This window comes from Corvus hawaiiensis, chromosome 2 (assembly GCF_020740725.1).
Source record: "Corvus hawaiiensis isolate bCorHaw1 chromosome 2, bCorHaw1.pri.cur, whole genome shotgun sequence".
NCBI lineage: Eukaryota > Metazoa > Chordata > Aves > Passeriformes > Corvidae > Corvus > Corvus hawaiiensis.
This window is the reverse complement of record NC_063214.1, coordinates 57,275,595-57,290,267: the sequence shown is the minus strand read 5'-3', so window position 1 is coordinate 57,290,267 and position 14,673 is coordinate 57,275,595. Positions and strand designations below refer to the sequence as shown.

At 45.2% G+C, this 14,673-nt stretch overlaps 1 protein-coding gene across 3 annotated transcripts; it reads right to left on the bottom strand.

Annotated features, from left to right (window-relative positions):
* Window positions 1–3,331: 3,331 nt before the first annotated feature.
* On the bottom strand, window positions 3,332–12,746 carry LOC125321834 (fibrinogen-like protein 1). Of its 3 annotated transcripts, none has more exons than XM_048295199.1 (9): window positions 12,521–12,746; window positions 12,164–12,221; window positions 10,825–10,909; window positions 9,901–10,111; window positions 8,659–8,818; window positions 7,397–7,494; window positions 7,229–7,317; window positions 5,660–5,850; window positions 3,332–4,561 (listed from the first exon to the last, which is right to left on the bottom strand). In XM_048295199.1, exons 3-9 carry the CDS (start codon window positions 10,897–10,899, stop codon window positions 4,525–4,527), a joined length of 861 nt encoding a protein of 286 aa, XP_048151156.1. In that variant the 5' UTR covers window positions 10,900–10,909; window positions 12,164–12,221; window positions 12,521–12,746; the 3' UTR covers window positions 3,332–4,524. The 3 variants fall into 3 exon arrangements, with proteins under 3 accessions (XP_048151156.1, XP_048151154.1, XP_048151155.1); XM_048295197.1 differs by having other exon boundaries at window positions 3,332–4,714; window positions 12,521–12,744; XM_048295198.1 differs by lacking the exon at window positions 12,521–12,746 and adding an exon at window positions 12,354–12,500 and having other exon boundaries at window positions 3,332–4,714.
* Between the last annotated feature and the right edge of the window lie 1,927 nt (window positions 12,747–14,673).

Sequence of the window (14,673 nt, the reverse complement as noted above, 5' to 3'; positions counted from 1 at the left end):
ATGGTCTGCTGGGGGGATAGTCTGGCAGTTCGATCCTCAGGGACTTCAGTCCTGGGTGGGAGGCGAGGGTCTCGAACTGTCCCCATTGAAAAGGCCTGCTAAAACGTAGGTCTGTCTTCAGAGGAGCAGCACACGAACGGCTGGTTCTGTCTTGGCGATCAAGATGCAGCTCAGGCCAGGTCCGGGGTCCGGGGTCCAAGGCTGTTCGGGCGCCAGTTATTACAGCTGGTGATGGGGGGTCAGCGGCTCTGACCCAGGAAGAGATGACCAGTCTGGGGAGATGGTCCCGAAAGCAATCGCCTTCCCGGGGTCCGGTGTCTTCCCTCAGCTGCTGGCAGGAGGGCCCTTGCAGAAGCTGTCAGCTCTTTAGTGATTATCAGCTCGTGATTCCAGCTCAGCTCTGCAGGGCAGCCTCCAGGCCAAACCAGACCAGAGAGAGAGACGAGAGACTCATGTGGCTGGTTCCGCACAGAGGTAGCTTTATTGTGGGTCCCCTCCGGCGAAGGGGAAAGCCAGGGACAAGAACTCCCTCTGAGTCCCACAGGGGCAGAGGGCTTAGCTTCTATAGGGATACAGGGGATGGGTGAAGGCCAATGGGTTACAGAGGATCTGCATAGGGTCTCCTAAAGGATTGTGGGTCTGTCTTTTCTCGCTGTGACCAAAGTGGTTGCCTTTGCAGGGAGTCCTGCTGGGCGATTACGAAATCTCTTATCTCAGCAGAGATCCCTCCAGGGCAGGGGCTGGGCATACCCCACAAGAAGGGGCCAACCAACCCCCACCTTGCTACAACCTCCTTTCAGGGGGCTGTAGAGAACAGAAAATCTTCTTACTGCAGTGAACTACAAAAGCCATGATGGCTTTTTTGTTGTATTTTGAAACCAGACATCACAAATTTGCCATTAGATTCTGCTGTAAGTATTCAGAGTTGGGTTGGAGCCCTGGTTAACAGCAGAAGCAGAGCTCAGGCCTTTGTGAATGACTAAGACTTTTCTTGCCATTTGTTAGGATAACCGTCTTGCAAAGACCAGGGGAATGCTAGTGGGCAAAACCAAGAAAAGAGATGCTGCCTATGGAGGTTGGTGTGAGAGAGGAAAGGTTTAGGCAGTGGACTATTAGTCTTAAATCAACTCTCCCATAAGGAGCCCAACCCTACATGCCCTTTAACCTGCCTTGTGGGTGTGAAGGCAGAATTAGCATGTGCTCCATTCTCAGGAAGTAGGCTGCTATCTTTCTCAAAACTGGCTTTCTGAGCAGAGAGAGAGATTTCCCAATCCCACACTTCTTTTTTTTCCCCCTAAAAACGAACAGCAAATTTAAAGGAAGAGCAGCATTGCCGTGCATTAGCTGCCAGTTTCTGACGTAGCTTGACAGGCACACAGTGTTACCTGCTGTGACAGCATAGGAGGAACAAGCCTCAGCATTTGGCCACCAGAGTCAAATCTGGCTGTTTGAATGGCCTTTTTGGTAACTTTTTGCAGCTGCTGCTGGAGCGAAGGATCTGACTCACAGGGTGATGTGAGCTCCCCCTCTTTCCCGGGAGCCGTGCCAAGATGCCGATGTTCAGCCCTTGGCCCAGTGTGGCATTGGTACCAGCGATACATTCCCATAAACTGTCAGCTGAAAAGCTGTTTAAAGTGTTTAAGAACATGTTCATGCTTGAAGAGTTATCCAAAGGCAATCAAATGTAATGAGTCTTTAAATTGACTTAAATGAGCTGGAAATCAGACATCTGAAGCAATTGCTGCTCAGGTTACTTACGCTGCCTGTACTAAGGTAAGTCCTGCGGTGTGAAGTGCCTTTGCCCTGAAGCAGCAATCCATCAGCACTGGAGCTGCAGGGCTACAGGATTTGTTTAAGCTTTGTTCAGCCTCTCAGCATGGGAGACCCTGGAGGAAGGGGAGATCAAATGTGCAGTGCAGCAACATGCAGCAAGCATTCCCCTAACCTTCAGCAGGAGTGATTTGAGCTTGGCGGTAGCTCTCAGATCCAGTAAATACTCAGCTAGTGGCATTCTACCCTGTTTATTAAGATAAAGGTGGTTCTGAAATGCTTCCTGGGGGTTGCTGTGGGAGTTGTGGTCTTCTGCAGAAAGCTCTGTGACCCTTGCATCGCAGAGGGTGTTTCCTTTGCCACAGGAGAGCAGAGAAGGGGTGACATTGCTCTAAATCAGATGCTGCTTCCTGCAAAGTTGTCCCTGTGTTGGGCTGTCTTATGCATTAGATGTACTTAGGTACATCTTACATCAAAGACAGCAGGCAGACCCCTTCCCTCCCGGCTTGTCATACCTTGGCCCCCCTTTCTCTCTCAGAGACAGGAAAAAGCACCGTAACATTGATGCTGGCTGAAGGCAGTCCAACTACAACGCCTGCCCCTCCATACTGACCCACAGGGAAACAGGCTCCACAGTCTGGGCTTCACATCGCTCATTGCTCACTCACTGGGGAGCTGGACTGGGTGCTGGTTGTCTGACTCAGCCCTACTGACTTCATCTCCAGCTTGATTCTCCATTATCAGATGGGTTACCAGCTGCTTGATGAACTGCCAGATCACAAGTGCTGTCCCCTAAGTGCTGTAGTTTCCACAGTCTGTAATTTTTACCCTACTTCCTTAGCTCTCTACTGAAGAGTGGGATTGAGCATCACCTACCAGAAGGCATGAACTTATTTCACTCACATTTCTCTGTCTTCCACCTAGACAAAGATCATCCTTTCTGCCCCCAGCGCTGCATCAGTGGCCACCCAGTTATAATGTGTGCAAAGTCATTTCTTATGTCCCAACATGCAGTTACAACCTTGCACTAAGATTTTACCATATCAGAATACAGAACTAGTGATCAGAAGGGGAATAGTAAGTGCTGCCTGGTTGCAGCCCTTTCTTCACAAGGGCAACCTCATTTCAGACATGTAGGTGCAAATTTCATTCCACATGGATACTCTTGGGAAGAGGACAGGAGTGTAGTCTGACCAAGGGCACAGGCTTCAGGAGCACAGCTCCCTGGAGTGCTGCCCATTACACTGGGAGGTTCATGCTTGCAATCACTGGGATGTGTCGGAAGCAGTGAGATCAAGGGTTTATCTCTTGACAAAGCAGAGGGACCAAACCAAGTTTTACACTGAACCTTTACGCATGCCTCTGCATTGTTTCCAGGATAGCTTGAGCCATGAAAATTAAACTTACCTTGCAGACCCTCTCAACTACCCAGTACAACAGATGAAAAAGCACCAGAGCCAGCACTGAAAGAATACATTTCTCATATTATGAGCTTTCCAAGATTTTGATCTGGATTTCTTTAGACATTCCTATTGTTGAAAACTGGATAAAAAGTACTAAGTCCTACTCAGATGGTTTTATTTCACTCTTTATTGGTATGTATACAAATTACAGTATGTATGGATATAAAAGCAAGTAAATGGGAAAGAAATAAGAGTTTAAAAAATGATTAATAATCAGAAAAAAAGGAAACAGGTTTATTCTACAGCATGGTAGTTAAACTATTTGCATCAAGCTGATAATGCTGTTCATTTTTAACTGTTGTTATTAACAGTTGTGGAAAATAAATTTTCAGTATTCCATTTCTTTCAGTCATTTGTGTTGCTTTTTCATTTCACCCCAGTGAGTCAATGAAAGCAGTGTGCCTTGTGGTTCGACCACTTTCTGATTCCCCTTCACTAATGCAAAGTCATCTGGTAAAATACAGGAGAATGTACAAATGAATTGTCACTGCATTTTAGGAACTCCTAAGAATATCTGCACTCAATTTTAGTAAAATCTGCCTAATCTTAATCTGGGTTTTAAATCTGGCCGGCAGGGTTGTCTTTGTCTGCTTTAATGTCTTGTGGTGTACTCCAGCAGTGGATCTGCAGCGGGAAGCTGTTGGAATGGAACCCACACTGTCCATATTGTGGGTGTTTACTTTGAAGCAGCCTTAGTCTGGATGCACATTAGCAGTTGGAGCATGTCATCCACAAGTTTGGAGCATGTCCATCCACAGGTTTGGTTTCACACGCTCCAGGAGCACTCTGCAACTGAAGTGTGGCAATTGGGAACCATAGGGAAAGTTGCTTAAAAACATTCTCCTGATGCACAACAAAGCACTAGCAAAGGCACACCAGATGAAGTCCAATTCCCCACCCCCTTGTTCTTTCTATCCTGATGTTCTTGTAACTGAAACACTGATGATTAAAATCAAAATGAGAAAGGTTTAGACCTTGAAAAGTATGATTGATTAAAGGACATGCTTGATCCTTCAAAGTCCAGAGAACTTTCAATAAACAGTCTCCAACAAAGTCTTGAAAACTGCTGAAAAAGAAATCTCTGGTTATCCTGTGACTGAGATCCATGTCTGCCATTAAATTGTTGTCTGGCTGTGCTCAAACAACTCGTGCTGTTAGCTTCAGGTAGCAGAAGCAGGCGCAACTCCAGCTATCAAGTGCAGGTTTGGTGATTGGCAGCAGCAGAGAACTGGCTATCAATGTACACCATTCTTTTCAGCCTGTGCCTTTTCTCTTTCCAAAGCAGCAGGTTTCAGCTGCCCTGACTGTTCTCACCATCTCCACTCTCGCTGTCAACAAAGAATGGAGCCCTGATTTTCATGGCTGAATATTTCAGTGAGTACCACATCCCGTGCCATGTAGACCAAATCAAGCCATCATCATGGGCTCCATTGTACCTCCCTCTTTTGTAGTATCTCCCATTGAGGTTTACAGCATGGCACCTTGGAACAGTGTAGGAAAGAGGAAAAGGGATTTATGTTTAGCATGGGAAGATACTGCATCATTGCAGTGAAGTACTGTTCTCACACAACACATATTTAGAGGTACGAGGGCAGGATGGATTAAATGGTTAATGCATTTAGTGGAACACAGAGGAATACGTGGGTCATCCTAAAGCAGACACCTACACTGGTCAGATAATTCAGCCTGTTGACTCCTTCAGGTGTATTAACTACAGACATTGTAACTACATGGTCTGAACAAAGGGGTGTAGTGCCATTTGGTAAGCTCTAGCTCAGGTGTAGGCAGCTCCATGTTGACACCTAAAATTGCAGACATCTTTTCATTGAGGTAAATCCTACTATTGGTGTACATTTTTGTAGCTCCACTGATTTCAATTGGTATGTGATGAGAATTTGGTCAAAGAGGCTCATCCTGCACTAAAGCAGAGAAAATCTGAGAGTGGTATATCCCTATTTCCAGGGCTGTTAAACATGAGTCCCTATCCATTGATGTGTGGCATATGCCCAATCAGCAAATATACCATCGTAATTGCTATGGGGTAGCTCTGCCCTCAGACATGCTCCACACTAGGGAAATGTCCTTTGTACACACTTCACCTTACCATGGCTACAGTTGTTTCTGTTGCTGGAGAATAATGCAAAGCACTTTCAGGAATTTTAACTGGGCTCTTTTCCTTCCAAGTTATTGTCCCCTATGGATTTGTTCTGACCCATTTTCTTAAAATTCAACATACCTGCTTTGCTATAATCAAAGAAGCAAATTGTTTTCCTTTGAGGATCTGTAGGTGTGAACATCTTAGGTTTGGCTGTGCAAGGTGGCAAGTGCACACAGCAACCTCCAGCTGCTGTAAGGCAGGCAGGTCCTCTCAACTGTACAGCCACCCACACCCTATGCATCTGAGAGGAATTAGGTGTTTTCCATACCTGTTAAACCACCAGCCACCCTTGTTCTCTGACGCACAGTTCCCTGCCAGGAATCGATCGTGATCCTTATCAGATGTGGTGAACTGCATCCCTCTGTGAGAGGCTGACCACTGATCTTCAAAATTGCTCCCACCAGACAGAGCGTCGCCAGCATTACCAGAATAGGTGCCAAACCATAACCTGTAATTGTCCTGCAAGAATATGTGAAACATGTCTTTGATATCCATTCTTTCTGCCTTTCCTCCCCTTTTTGAGGTCAAATTAGCTCTGGACATTTTATCCACTGTCAAAGGCATGACTGTTGAAGTCAAGGGTGACTTTTGTCTCCATGCTTTAATGATCCTAGTGTAGATCAATGCAGGACTTAAACTTCCAGAAGGGATTGGTAATTACTGCTGCTGCTACAAAGGGCTTCAGGTTTATTGTCATTCAACAACCATTTTATACACTTTACAGCAAGATGGAAAGCTCTTTCTAGCTGATCAAGAACAGCTTAGCAGAAAACTGTGCCAAGTAGTTGCCTCCATAAACTGATCAGTTGTTCAGTTAGAATAAATGCTTAGGCATTTTGCTCTTCCAAAGACTAGAAGCCATCTGATTTCTATGGTCTGGTCCTGGTACAAATACTTAGAATACTAATAGTTCCATTGTGCACAGCTAACAGGTCTAAGAGATATTTGATATTAAGTGGATGATCACTTTCGTGTTGTGGGCTTTCTCCTGTCATCAGTGTCCTCCTTTCTTTATGAAAAATGGCAGTAAGGTATTAAAATGAAGCTGTTCAAACTTTTCTTAAGAAACCTCTAATTACAAACTGAGCATAATGTGCACATTTCTTGAGTGGTGATGGAGTTGGAATTAGGACTGGTCCATGCAGCATTCTTGGTTATTCAGGCTACTTACACGTGGCATTCAGGAAGGCAAGTCTGCAAAGAACAGCACCTGTATGGAGCTGGACACTGTCTACAGCTAGACAGCAAACATGAAAATACAGGATGTGTCCGTCTCTGGGCTTTCTGTGTTTGTAGTGTGACAGGTACTTCTCTTCAAGGTAGGAACTTACAACTGCTCTTTCAAAGCTTTGATTAGAGTTCACTGTTTTATTTTAAAATGAAGTCGAGAGGATTTGCTCTTTTATGTGACATTCTGAAACACTCTCTTAGGAAGCAGGAGAACAGGGTTCCATTTAGTTGCAGAGGTTCAAACCCTAAGGGTCTGCTCACTCACAGAAGACTCTTTTAATCATGAGGCCAAAGGCAAATACATGTGGGAATCCCTGTGCCCTGTGGCAGAGAACTGCCCTTTGTTCAGCAGCAGAGTTAGCAAGAGGGCATGCACACATGATCCTGTCACCCACTGAGGTGGGCACTCAGTTGTAAGGAAAACTTCCCAGGTTTATGTCCCTGCTCCCAGGGCTGTTTGTCAGTCAGACAAACTAGGAAGCCCAGGGAACCAGAGCAGGTAAGTTTTGCAGAGCTGTAGATACAACCCTGATACTGGTCTGATGCTGCATATGCATCCATCCTCACAGAAAAAAGCAAGCAAATTACTGCTCTCTCAATTTTTTACCTGCTCATTTGCAAGCTGGAAATTTTCATAGATTGCATAACGTCTTTCCCCATGCCAGTCCATCAGGTCAATCTTTAATGAGTTCTCTCCTAAACATAAAGTTGTGTCTTGTTAGATGACTATCTAATGCAAATTAGAAAGAAATCTATGGAGAAAAATTACTTGGACCTCTAGCAAGCAGGTCATGGATGTGGTCGTTGCCCAGCCAGTATTCATCATTCTTGCCCTGGAATTTCCCAAATCCCAGTTTGTAATCATCCCATTTCCTGCAGAGAGATATAAATATCAATTTCATCATGAGAGAGGATTAGACAGTTTGTGACACTTGGGTATGGTAACAAGTAAAACTTCACCTCTATATACTGTTTTCTAAACGTATCCGACTCATCACAAGCTGAGCTGAGATTTGTCACTCTGTCTTAGAAACAAATACAACTCAGAGCTGACTTTTTCCCCTGCTAAACCTGTGCACACACATATATTGGGATCAAACCTTCAAACTGCCAGATGCAGTGCTCACAGACTGAGGTTGCCAGTTAAACGGAAAGGGAAAGCAGCAGCTGTCACATTGGTCTTCAGCAAAACACCTGATATTGTTCTTCTGCAAATCATAATTCACATGATCTATGTATTACCTTTGATATTCACTTATACTTCCTGTGTGTCATCATTTCCAGTTTTAGTAACCCTGTGTTTATTCCCTCTCTCATGTTGTTATTATGGATATTCATTCTGCCTGACCTACATACTAGTCAATGCTCCTCTTCAGGATGTTTTTCTTTCACCTGAACTACCATGGCTAGATAGCTACCACTCTCTGGGCAAGCTGGTTTATAGCCAGTTGAGGTAGCTTTGCAATGCACTGCATAGACTTTAAGAGGCATTAGATATGCCCTGAAATTGTGTGTGCTGTGATAGTGAATTAACCTTCATGGGGATATTTCATCTTAACTGTGTTACCAGAGCATCTCTCCTCCTGTAAATTTCAGTGTCAAAGTCACCTCTCTGGGATTGTGCATAGGGAAAGGACACTCTGGTTTGGCATCTTTTTGAGTTATCTGAATACGATAATAAATGTTGCAACATACTGAACATAATTCCTGATATGAGAACAGATCTGTTCAACGGGTCTCAGTCTGTGCACTGGTACCAGATACCTGCTGATTTGGAGCCTTGGATAGTCTTCAATAATGATAAAATATGCATTCAAACGCAGAGAACCCATGGAAAAGAAGTTATAGATCCATTTTAAAAATGGTCTCCTGCTGCCAATTGGTACCCCCAGATTGTCCTAATCCTAAATTATCATCACTAATATATAGTCCTGCATATCCTGCGTCTCAAGGGTGGGGTTTTGCCCAGCAGCAGGACAGGGATGGGAGCTGGCGGCCTGACTGCAAGCCCTGTTGATGCAACCGCAGTGCACCCACCTGTTGAAGTTCTCCTTGCCATTACTCCGCCGCTGAATGACAGTCCAGCCCCCACCATCAGACATGTCACAGAATGCCAGGAATGGCTCTCGGTCTGCTCTGGGCCTGATCCGGTAGAAGCCACTTGTGGTGCTCTTCCGATTATACACTGCAGAGCAATCTGGGCAGAACAGCATTGGTTTGTCAATAGGGTGGGCGGAAAGCTAAGGGCTATATGCCACCAAGAGAAGATGTGACTGAGAGGCTGTATGGGACAAGGACATTTGGCCAGCCTGTGCATAGCCCTGCAAGCCCTGTAAAGTCAAAGGAAATGGTGCAGCAAGGTAGTAGCTACACTGGTTTGCAAACTGCTGGCCTGACAAAGAGCTTTAAAGCTTGAGAGCCTTTACAGCCGTGCCCTCTGAGGGAATAATTCCCAAATCCTTGGTGAGATGCAGGACAGCTGCATCTTAGCCTGGGGCTATATCATGAAAGCCCAAGACTGAAATTATCTCTGTCGGCAAGACCTTTTGCAGGGAAGCTTATTTCCATGTGGAAGGTAAGGTAACCTCAGCTGTAGTTCTGATAGGATCAGGGAACAGTATTTCTAAAATAATAGGCTAAGCTCCTGTCTCCAGCTCTACTAGGGCTGTATCAGGAGAGAGCCCCTCAGGATCTCAGTGCTTCACACTTTCAATGTAATGCCCAAAGGATCTTGGTCACAGGCAACAATGTCATTTATGAACATGTTCTCAAGTAGCACCAAGGAAGAAAGTAGGCATGTCTGTTACTGTGCCACAGAAGTAATGGGGGAACTGCGAAACAGGGAGGCTTGGCTCATCCAAACAGGTCTCAGTGCCTACAGCTGAGCCAGGCACTCTGTGCTCCCCTAAGTCACTCAGGGAATATGACGTCTTCAATAGCAGGACCCATCTCTTCCTAAAGCAGATGCCTAAAGGAAATCTGGTGGAAAACATGAGAGGTGACTGTTCCTCTCTGCAGCAGAGTCCTAGGCAAGAAGCCCAGCTGAAGGTGTCCATTTGGTACCTGGGCAGTAGCTGGCTACAGCTGGGACAAGTGACTCTAGCCCCAAGGGTTATCATACGGTGTCAGGGCCACCAGTCAGCTCTTCTCCACCCATGTATCTGTATTTTAAAACACAATCCACTTTAAGAAATTTAAAACTTTTAGCAGAAATAAAATATGACACGTGGAACACTGCAGGGAGAAATAAACATTGTAGCACACTACTGCAAACTGTACCTTGGTCATACACTATCAAATTTCCACTGGTTGTGGGTAAAAGCGTCTCATGCTGCACGCTCCTGTTGCCTGAGAACAGTCCACTTTTCGTTCTGTGGTAAGTGTTCTCCAGGATGTCCTTCAGCTGCAGTTCATATAAGTAAAGCAAGTCTTGAAGTTGTTTTAACCTTTGTCTTAATTTATTGTTGTCTAGGAGGCAGATATCTTCATCCTATGGAGAAAATAAAACCCCCACACTTCAGTCGGTGGTAAGGAGAGACACAGAGAGAAGAGTATCTGTCTCCTCTTGACCCTAGCATGTCAAACTGCCTATGTGGATCAACATGATTTGATGGTGATCTCTTCCTAAGATAAGCAAATCTTGCAAAGCATGAGCTATTGAGTTGAATCCAGTGGAAAAGGGGTTTCTGCAACAACCTTGGCATTGATCAGAGCATTCCAGAATATGATCAGATACACAAAAATTTACTTTGGACAAAACTAATTTCTCTTGACCCCCACTTGATGAGCTCAAGGGGAAGGCTTGCAAACTATGAAAGTGCTCAGATTGATGAGAGGGAAATCTTGGCTCTTGCACTGCAGACAGGCCAAACCAGCAAGGTTCCAGAATCATCTTTGTGTAAAAATGAAAAATATCTGATATTTTGGCTATAAAAATACACTTTTTAAGAAGAGATTTTTGTTGTAATTTTTGTTGTTATTTTTAATTCTTAGTAATGTCAGTTCAGTCCCCCAGACGGCTGCACAGCCCTTAGCTATGAAAATCCTGTATTATTAGGACAACATTCCTTTAGCTGCAGGCAGACGCCTTTTTGCTCTGCTCTTGCAGGTCTCCATCCCTCTTGTGGGGGAGTATCCATCTCTGCATGACTGGGAATGGTGAACCTTTGAGAGAGTGTACAGACATAGCTAAAAGATACGCACTGAAAACCTGGGTGCAGGTGAGCCAAAGCTGACCAGGAGAAGGAGCAGCAGCAACCAGTGCATCACCACTCTCATTTCTTATCACCTGAAAAGAGGCATTGACAGGCTGTAATGGAGGCTTTTTTAGTTCCTCTCACAACTTATTACCCCCTCACAGTTATGTTTAATTCCCCAGGAAATGCTGCAGGATTTGTTTAGAAGGTTGCTTGAAACTACAGGCAGGACAAAATCAGGGAAAGACGTATATTAAGGAGAAGCTAAAGCACCAGTGCAGCATGCTGACAGGGATAAAGGCTTAGGTCTGCTCCTGACTCCCTGCAGAAATAAATACTCTGTGTGACTTTCCATTAGCCTCTACCTCCTCCCAAGTGTCCACATATAGGAAGTTGCTCAGCAATCATGCCTCCTTGAGGACTTGTCATCAAAATCACACAGTGTTTATTCAGTTCAAACTTCCCAAAGTGGAATTAAGATGAATTTGCCTCCTGGTTAACTGACTGTAGACATTGCCCCTCCTCAGTCCTTGGAGTGGTTTGTGAGGATGAGATTACCTTGGAGGGCAAGTCACATGTGTGACAGAGTGGATATGGAATAGTTTTTCCTTGGATTTCAGTGGAAAAGAGGTCTGCTGCCAGTCTGCTCCAACACACAGATGTGGCTTTGATTGGAGAGTCTTAGCTAAAAAATATGCTAAGTGAGTGCCACTGGGAACATGCAGCTGAACGTGAGTGAACAGTACAAATTGTTCACAGTGTGCTTGCATGGTGCTTTAAAAAAAAAAAATCAGAAAGAAAAGGCTAAACCCAACTCCCCCGCTTCACATCTGGAAGCACTGCAGAAACTTGGCTCCCCAGCTCTGTGCTCTGAGTGATGTACTTTGTTTCAGCTATGGCTCTAGCAGCATCCCCACAGTGGCTGATGCTAGAGCTGCTCCCAAACCACCAAAGCTGCTGCAAGAGAGGAACTCTCTGCCAAGATGGGCAAGCAGGGACCAAAGCAGGCCGAGGGAAGAAGTTCTCCATGGAAGTTGCCCATAAAAGATGACGTGGAGGTAGGTGCTCCAGTCTGTGGCATTTTTCATCTCACAGAGAGAAGAGCAGGGGAACCCTGTGAGCCCAGGACCACTGGTGCTGTTCACACCACCCCACAGTCGCACTGGTGGCTGCAGCACTGGTGCTGAGGTTAGAGTCAGACCCCACATGGTGCCTGTGGGTGATGGCAAAAAGCTACCAGGAAGGGTGGGATTGAGTGACAGCTCCTGGAAACCAGGCAGTGCAGAGCAGAGAGAAAGAAAGCAACTCCATCTACACCTTTACCAAGACACATGAAATGCACGTACCTGTAACTTGCCTTTCTTCAGACCTCCTCCTGGAAAGATTATTTCCCTTAAAAGTCAACTGCAAAAGAAAGTGATCATAAACCTGGCTGCATTTCAAGAGGTTGATGAAGTTTTCCTCTCCAGATGACCCACATCAAACGCACAGAGGAAGAATGTTTCACAGCACTAGGCAGTTTCACAGTAAAGGTACCTGCAATTCCTTGTGTGAAAGAGTTACCCAGACCCCAAGTTTTCTCTTGTTACCCAAATACTCATCTTGCTGCTTCCCAGTGAGAATAAACAACAGCAGGTTTCTATCAACAGTGCTCTCTAAAGGAGAGGGGAGAGGGGCTCTGCTGCTTGCGTACTATTACCTACCTTGACTAGGAAGCTCAACCAAGGCTGACTTCTTGGAGTGTTTATGTGAATCACTCAGACTAATGCTCCCTGTGGGAGTTTTGGCTCATGTTTTAACAGAGCCTCATTTCAGTAAGTCCTGCAAGGTGGATATAACACAGCTTTTCCAATCAGCATTCCTTTTGCTGTTTAATCTGTTTTAGAAGAGCACAGCTGCAATGCCAAAGAAGCTGCAAATCTGAAGCAAGAAGCGAACGCAGCGGTATTAAGCAAGATTTGCTATTAGACTGAAATCTCAGGAGGCTTGGAGTTGTGTAACTCTCCTGTGAGCAGGATGATTAGATTTCCTAGTTAACAAAAACAAGGACATTTGTGGAAAAGAGAAAAAAACCACAAAACCAAACAGATGGGTGCCTCCCTTTGCATTATGGCCAAGGAATTACAGATTATTTTAAAGAAAACAGCAGGAATGTTCAATTTTACAGAGCTTTGTTCAGAGGAGAGACCATGGGCACAAAAGACAAGGCACATAAACCCATGGTAAATGTCTGTGCTACTCTTCAGGAAAGCAGGACTATCCAACTACTACCAATCACAGCAATGCTGTTTATTTCTTAAAAACTGCATTCCTCTTATCCCGCAAGAACCCTGACTCATTTCACTGCCAAAGGATTATGTAAGCAGTGCTTTTCTTCTCACTTGTTTTCTAGCCCCAGTTTTAGGCTGGTTTTGACAGCTATGAAATTGAGTGAAATGTTTCGTCTCCTCACTAGTGGGTACTTGGCCCTTTCTTCTGCCTCTTTGGCCAGGAACTGCAGCTGGCAGCAGGGTGCTCAAGTACCATGCACTGGAGCACAGGGAGGCTGCACATCATCCTCTGGGGCTTTCAGCAGCAGCAGCAACTTTTTCTCAGCTGGACCCATCCAGACAGCACTCAAGATGCTATGTAACAATTTATGCTCTTGTCTAGATGGCCAAAAATCCCATTGGCCTGTGAGCATCTCCTGATCTGGGTGGGATCAGGGACAGGGCTGAGGCTATGGTGGCAGTGTTTGAATGTGGGTAGCACAGTCAGTGCCTGCAGCTGTCTGCAGGGCTGAAGGATTAGGGGGCATCAGGCCTCAGAGCATTAAGTTCTGCTGGTCCCAGGGGAGAAGGGAGCAGTGAAACTGCAGTGCCAGTGAAACTCACGTGTGCTTTGTGCCTGCAGCTTTGCGGGAACAGGACTCAATCTCCAACCCTCATTCAGTGGATGCCAAAATGTCTCTCAGAGCCAAGACATCTGGAGCACTCTCACGCTGCCTCTAGGACTCCACCAATGTTCGCCTCAGCAATGTCTGCATGTAAAAATACCACTCAGCTGGAGCATGGTTCTTGCATACCTCTTTCATGATTAACTTATTTTCCCAGGCTAGAGGAAGATTTAGGAATATCTGAAGCCCAAGAGAGGGGTTGCCATGAGGTTGAGTTCACATGAGGTGGGTCTAGCAGGAGAGTGTCTTCATGTACTGCTCCACTGGCTTGGAACTAAAATAATCAAGTCATCATAAAGAATGTGGACACTGCGTGATCACCAATGTTTCCTCACAGATGTTGAAATCCCTAGGCAATGTGACAATAAATGCTGTTTCAGTTTTTTTCCTGGAATACATATGCTTCACAAATATTCTGGAATGCAAATTCCTGTTTAGTTACTTGGAAGGAGATCAGATTCCCTTTTCTTAAGATACTCAGTGATCTTGTCAGCAAAAAATGTCTCATTAACTAAAAACCTTCCTATCCTGCTGTTCCCCACCTTCCTTCCAGCAAAAGTATGTAGGTGCCAAATAGTAGTCACAAAAAACTATAAATTAAATGCACAGCCAGCACATGCAAACTGGTGAATAAATGTGACTGAAGAGCATGGGTCTGGGGTAGGTCGTGATATTCCTACAGTCATGGGGAAAAAATGGCTTGGGATGAAGACAGGAACACCCGATGGATATTAACACCCCCAGAGCCCAAAGGAACATCAGTGCAGCTGGAAGACAGTAGTGGCATCTCAAAACTCTTCCAAGACCAGTTTCTTGTTGATTCTTTGTTCTTAAAGGGGAAAGGCAAGAAATGAGGCAGACTCCTTCAGGTTCCAAAGGAGTTAGAGAGACCTGAGGATTTCACAGCAAGAGTCTGACTGC

Excerpts from the sequence above, each read along its gene's own strand:
- LOC125321834 (XM_048295197.1), bottom strand. The coding sequence starts at position 10,899 with ATGAGAGTGGTGATGCACTGGTTGCTGCTGCTCCTTCTCCTGGTCAGC. Across the intron at positions 7,318-7,396 it reads CCATGACCTGCTTGCTAGAG|GAGAGAACTCATTAAAGATT; the intron begins GTCCAAGTAATT and ends CTTTATGTTTAG. Across the intron at positions 4,715-5,659 it reads GGTGGCTGGTGGTTTAACAG|GTGCCATGCTGTAAACCTCA; the intron begins GTATGGAAAACA and ends CACTGTTCCAAG.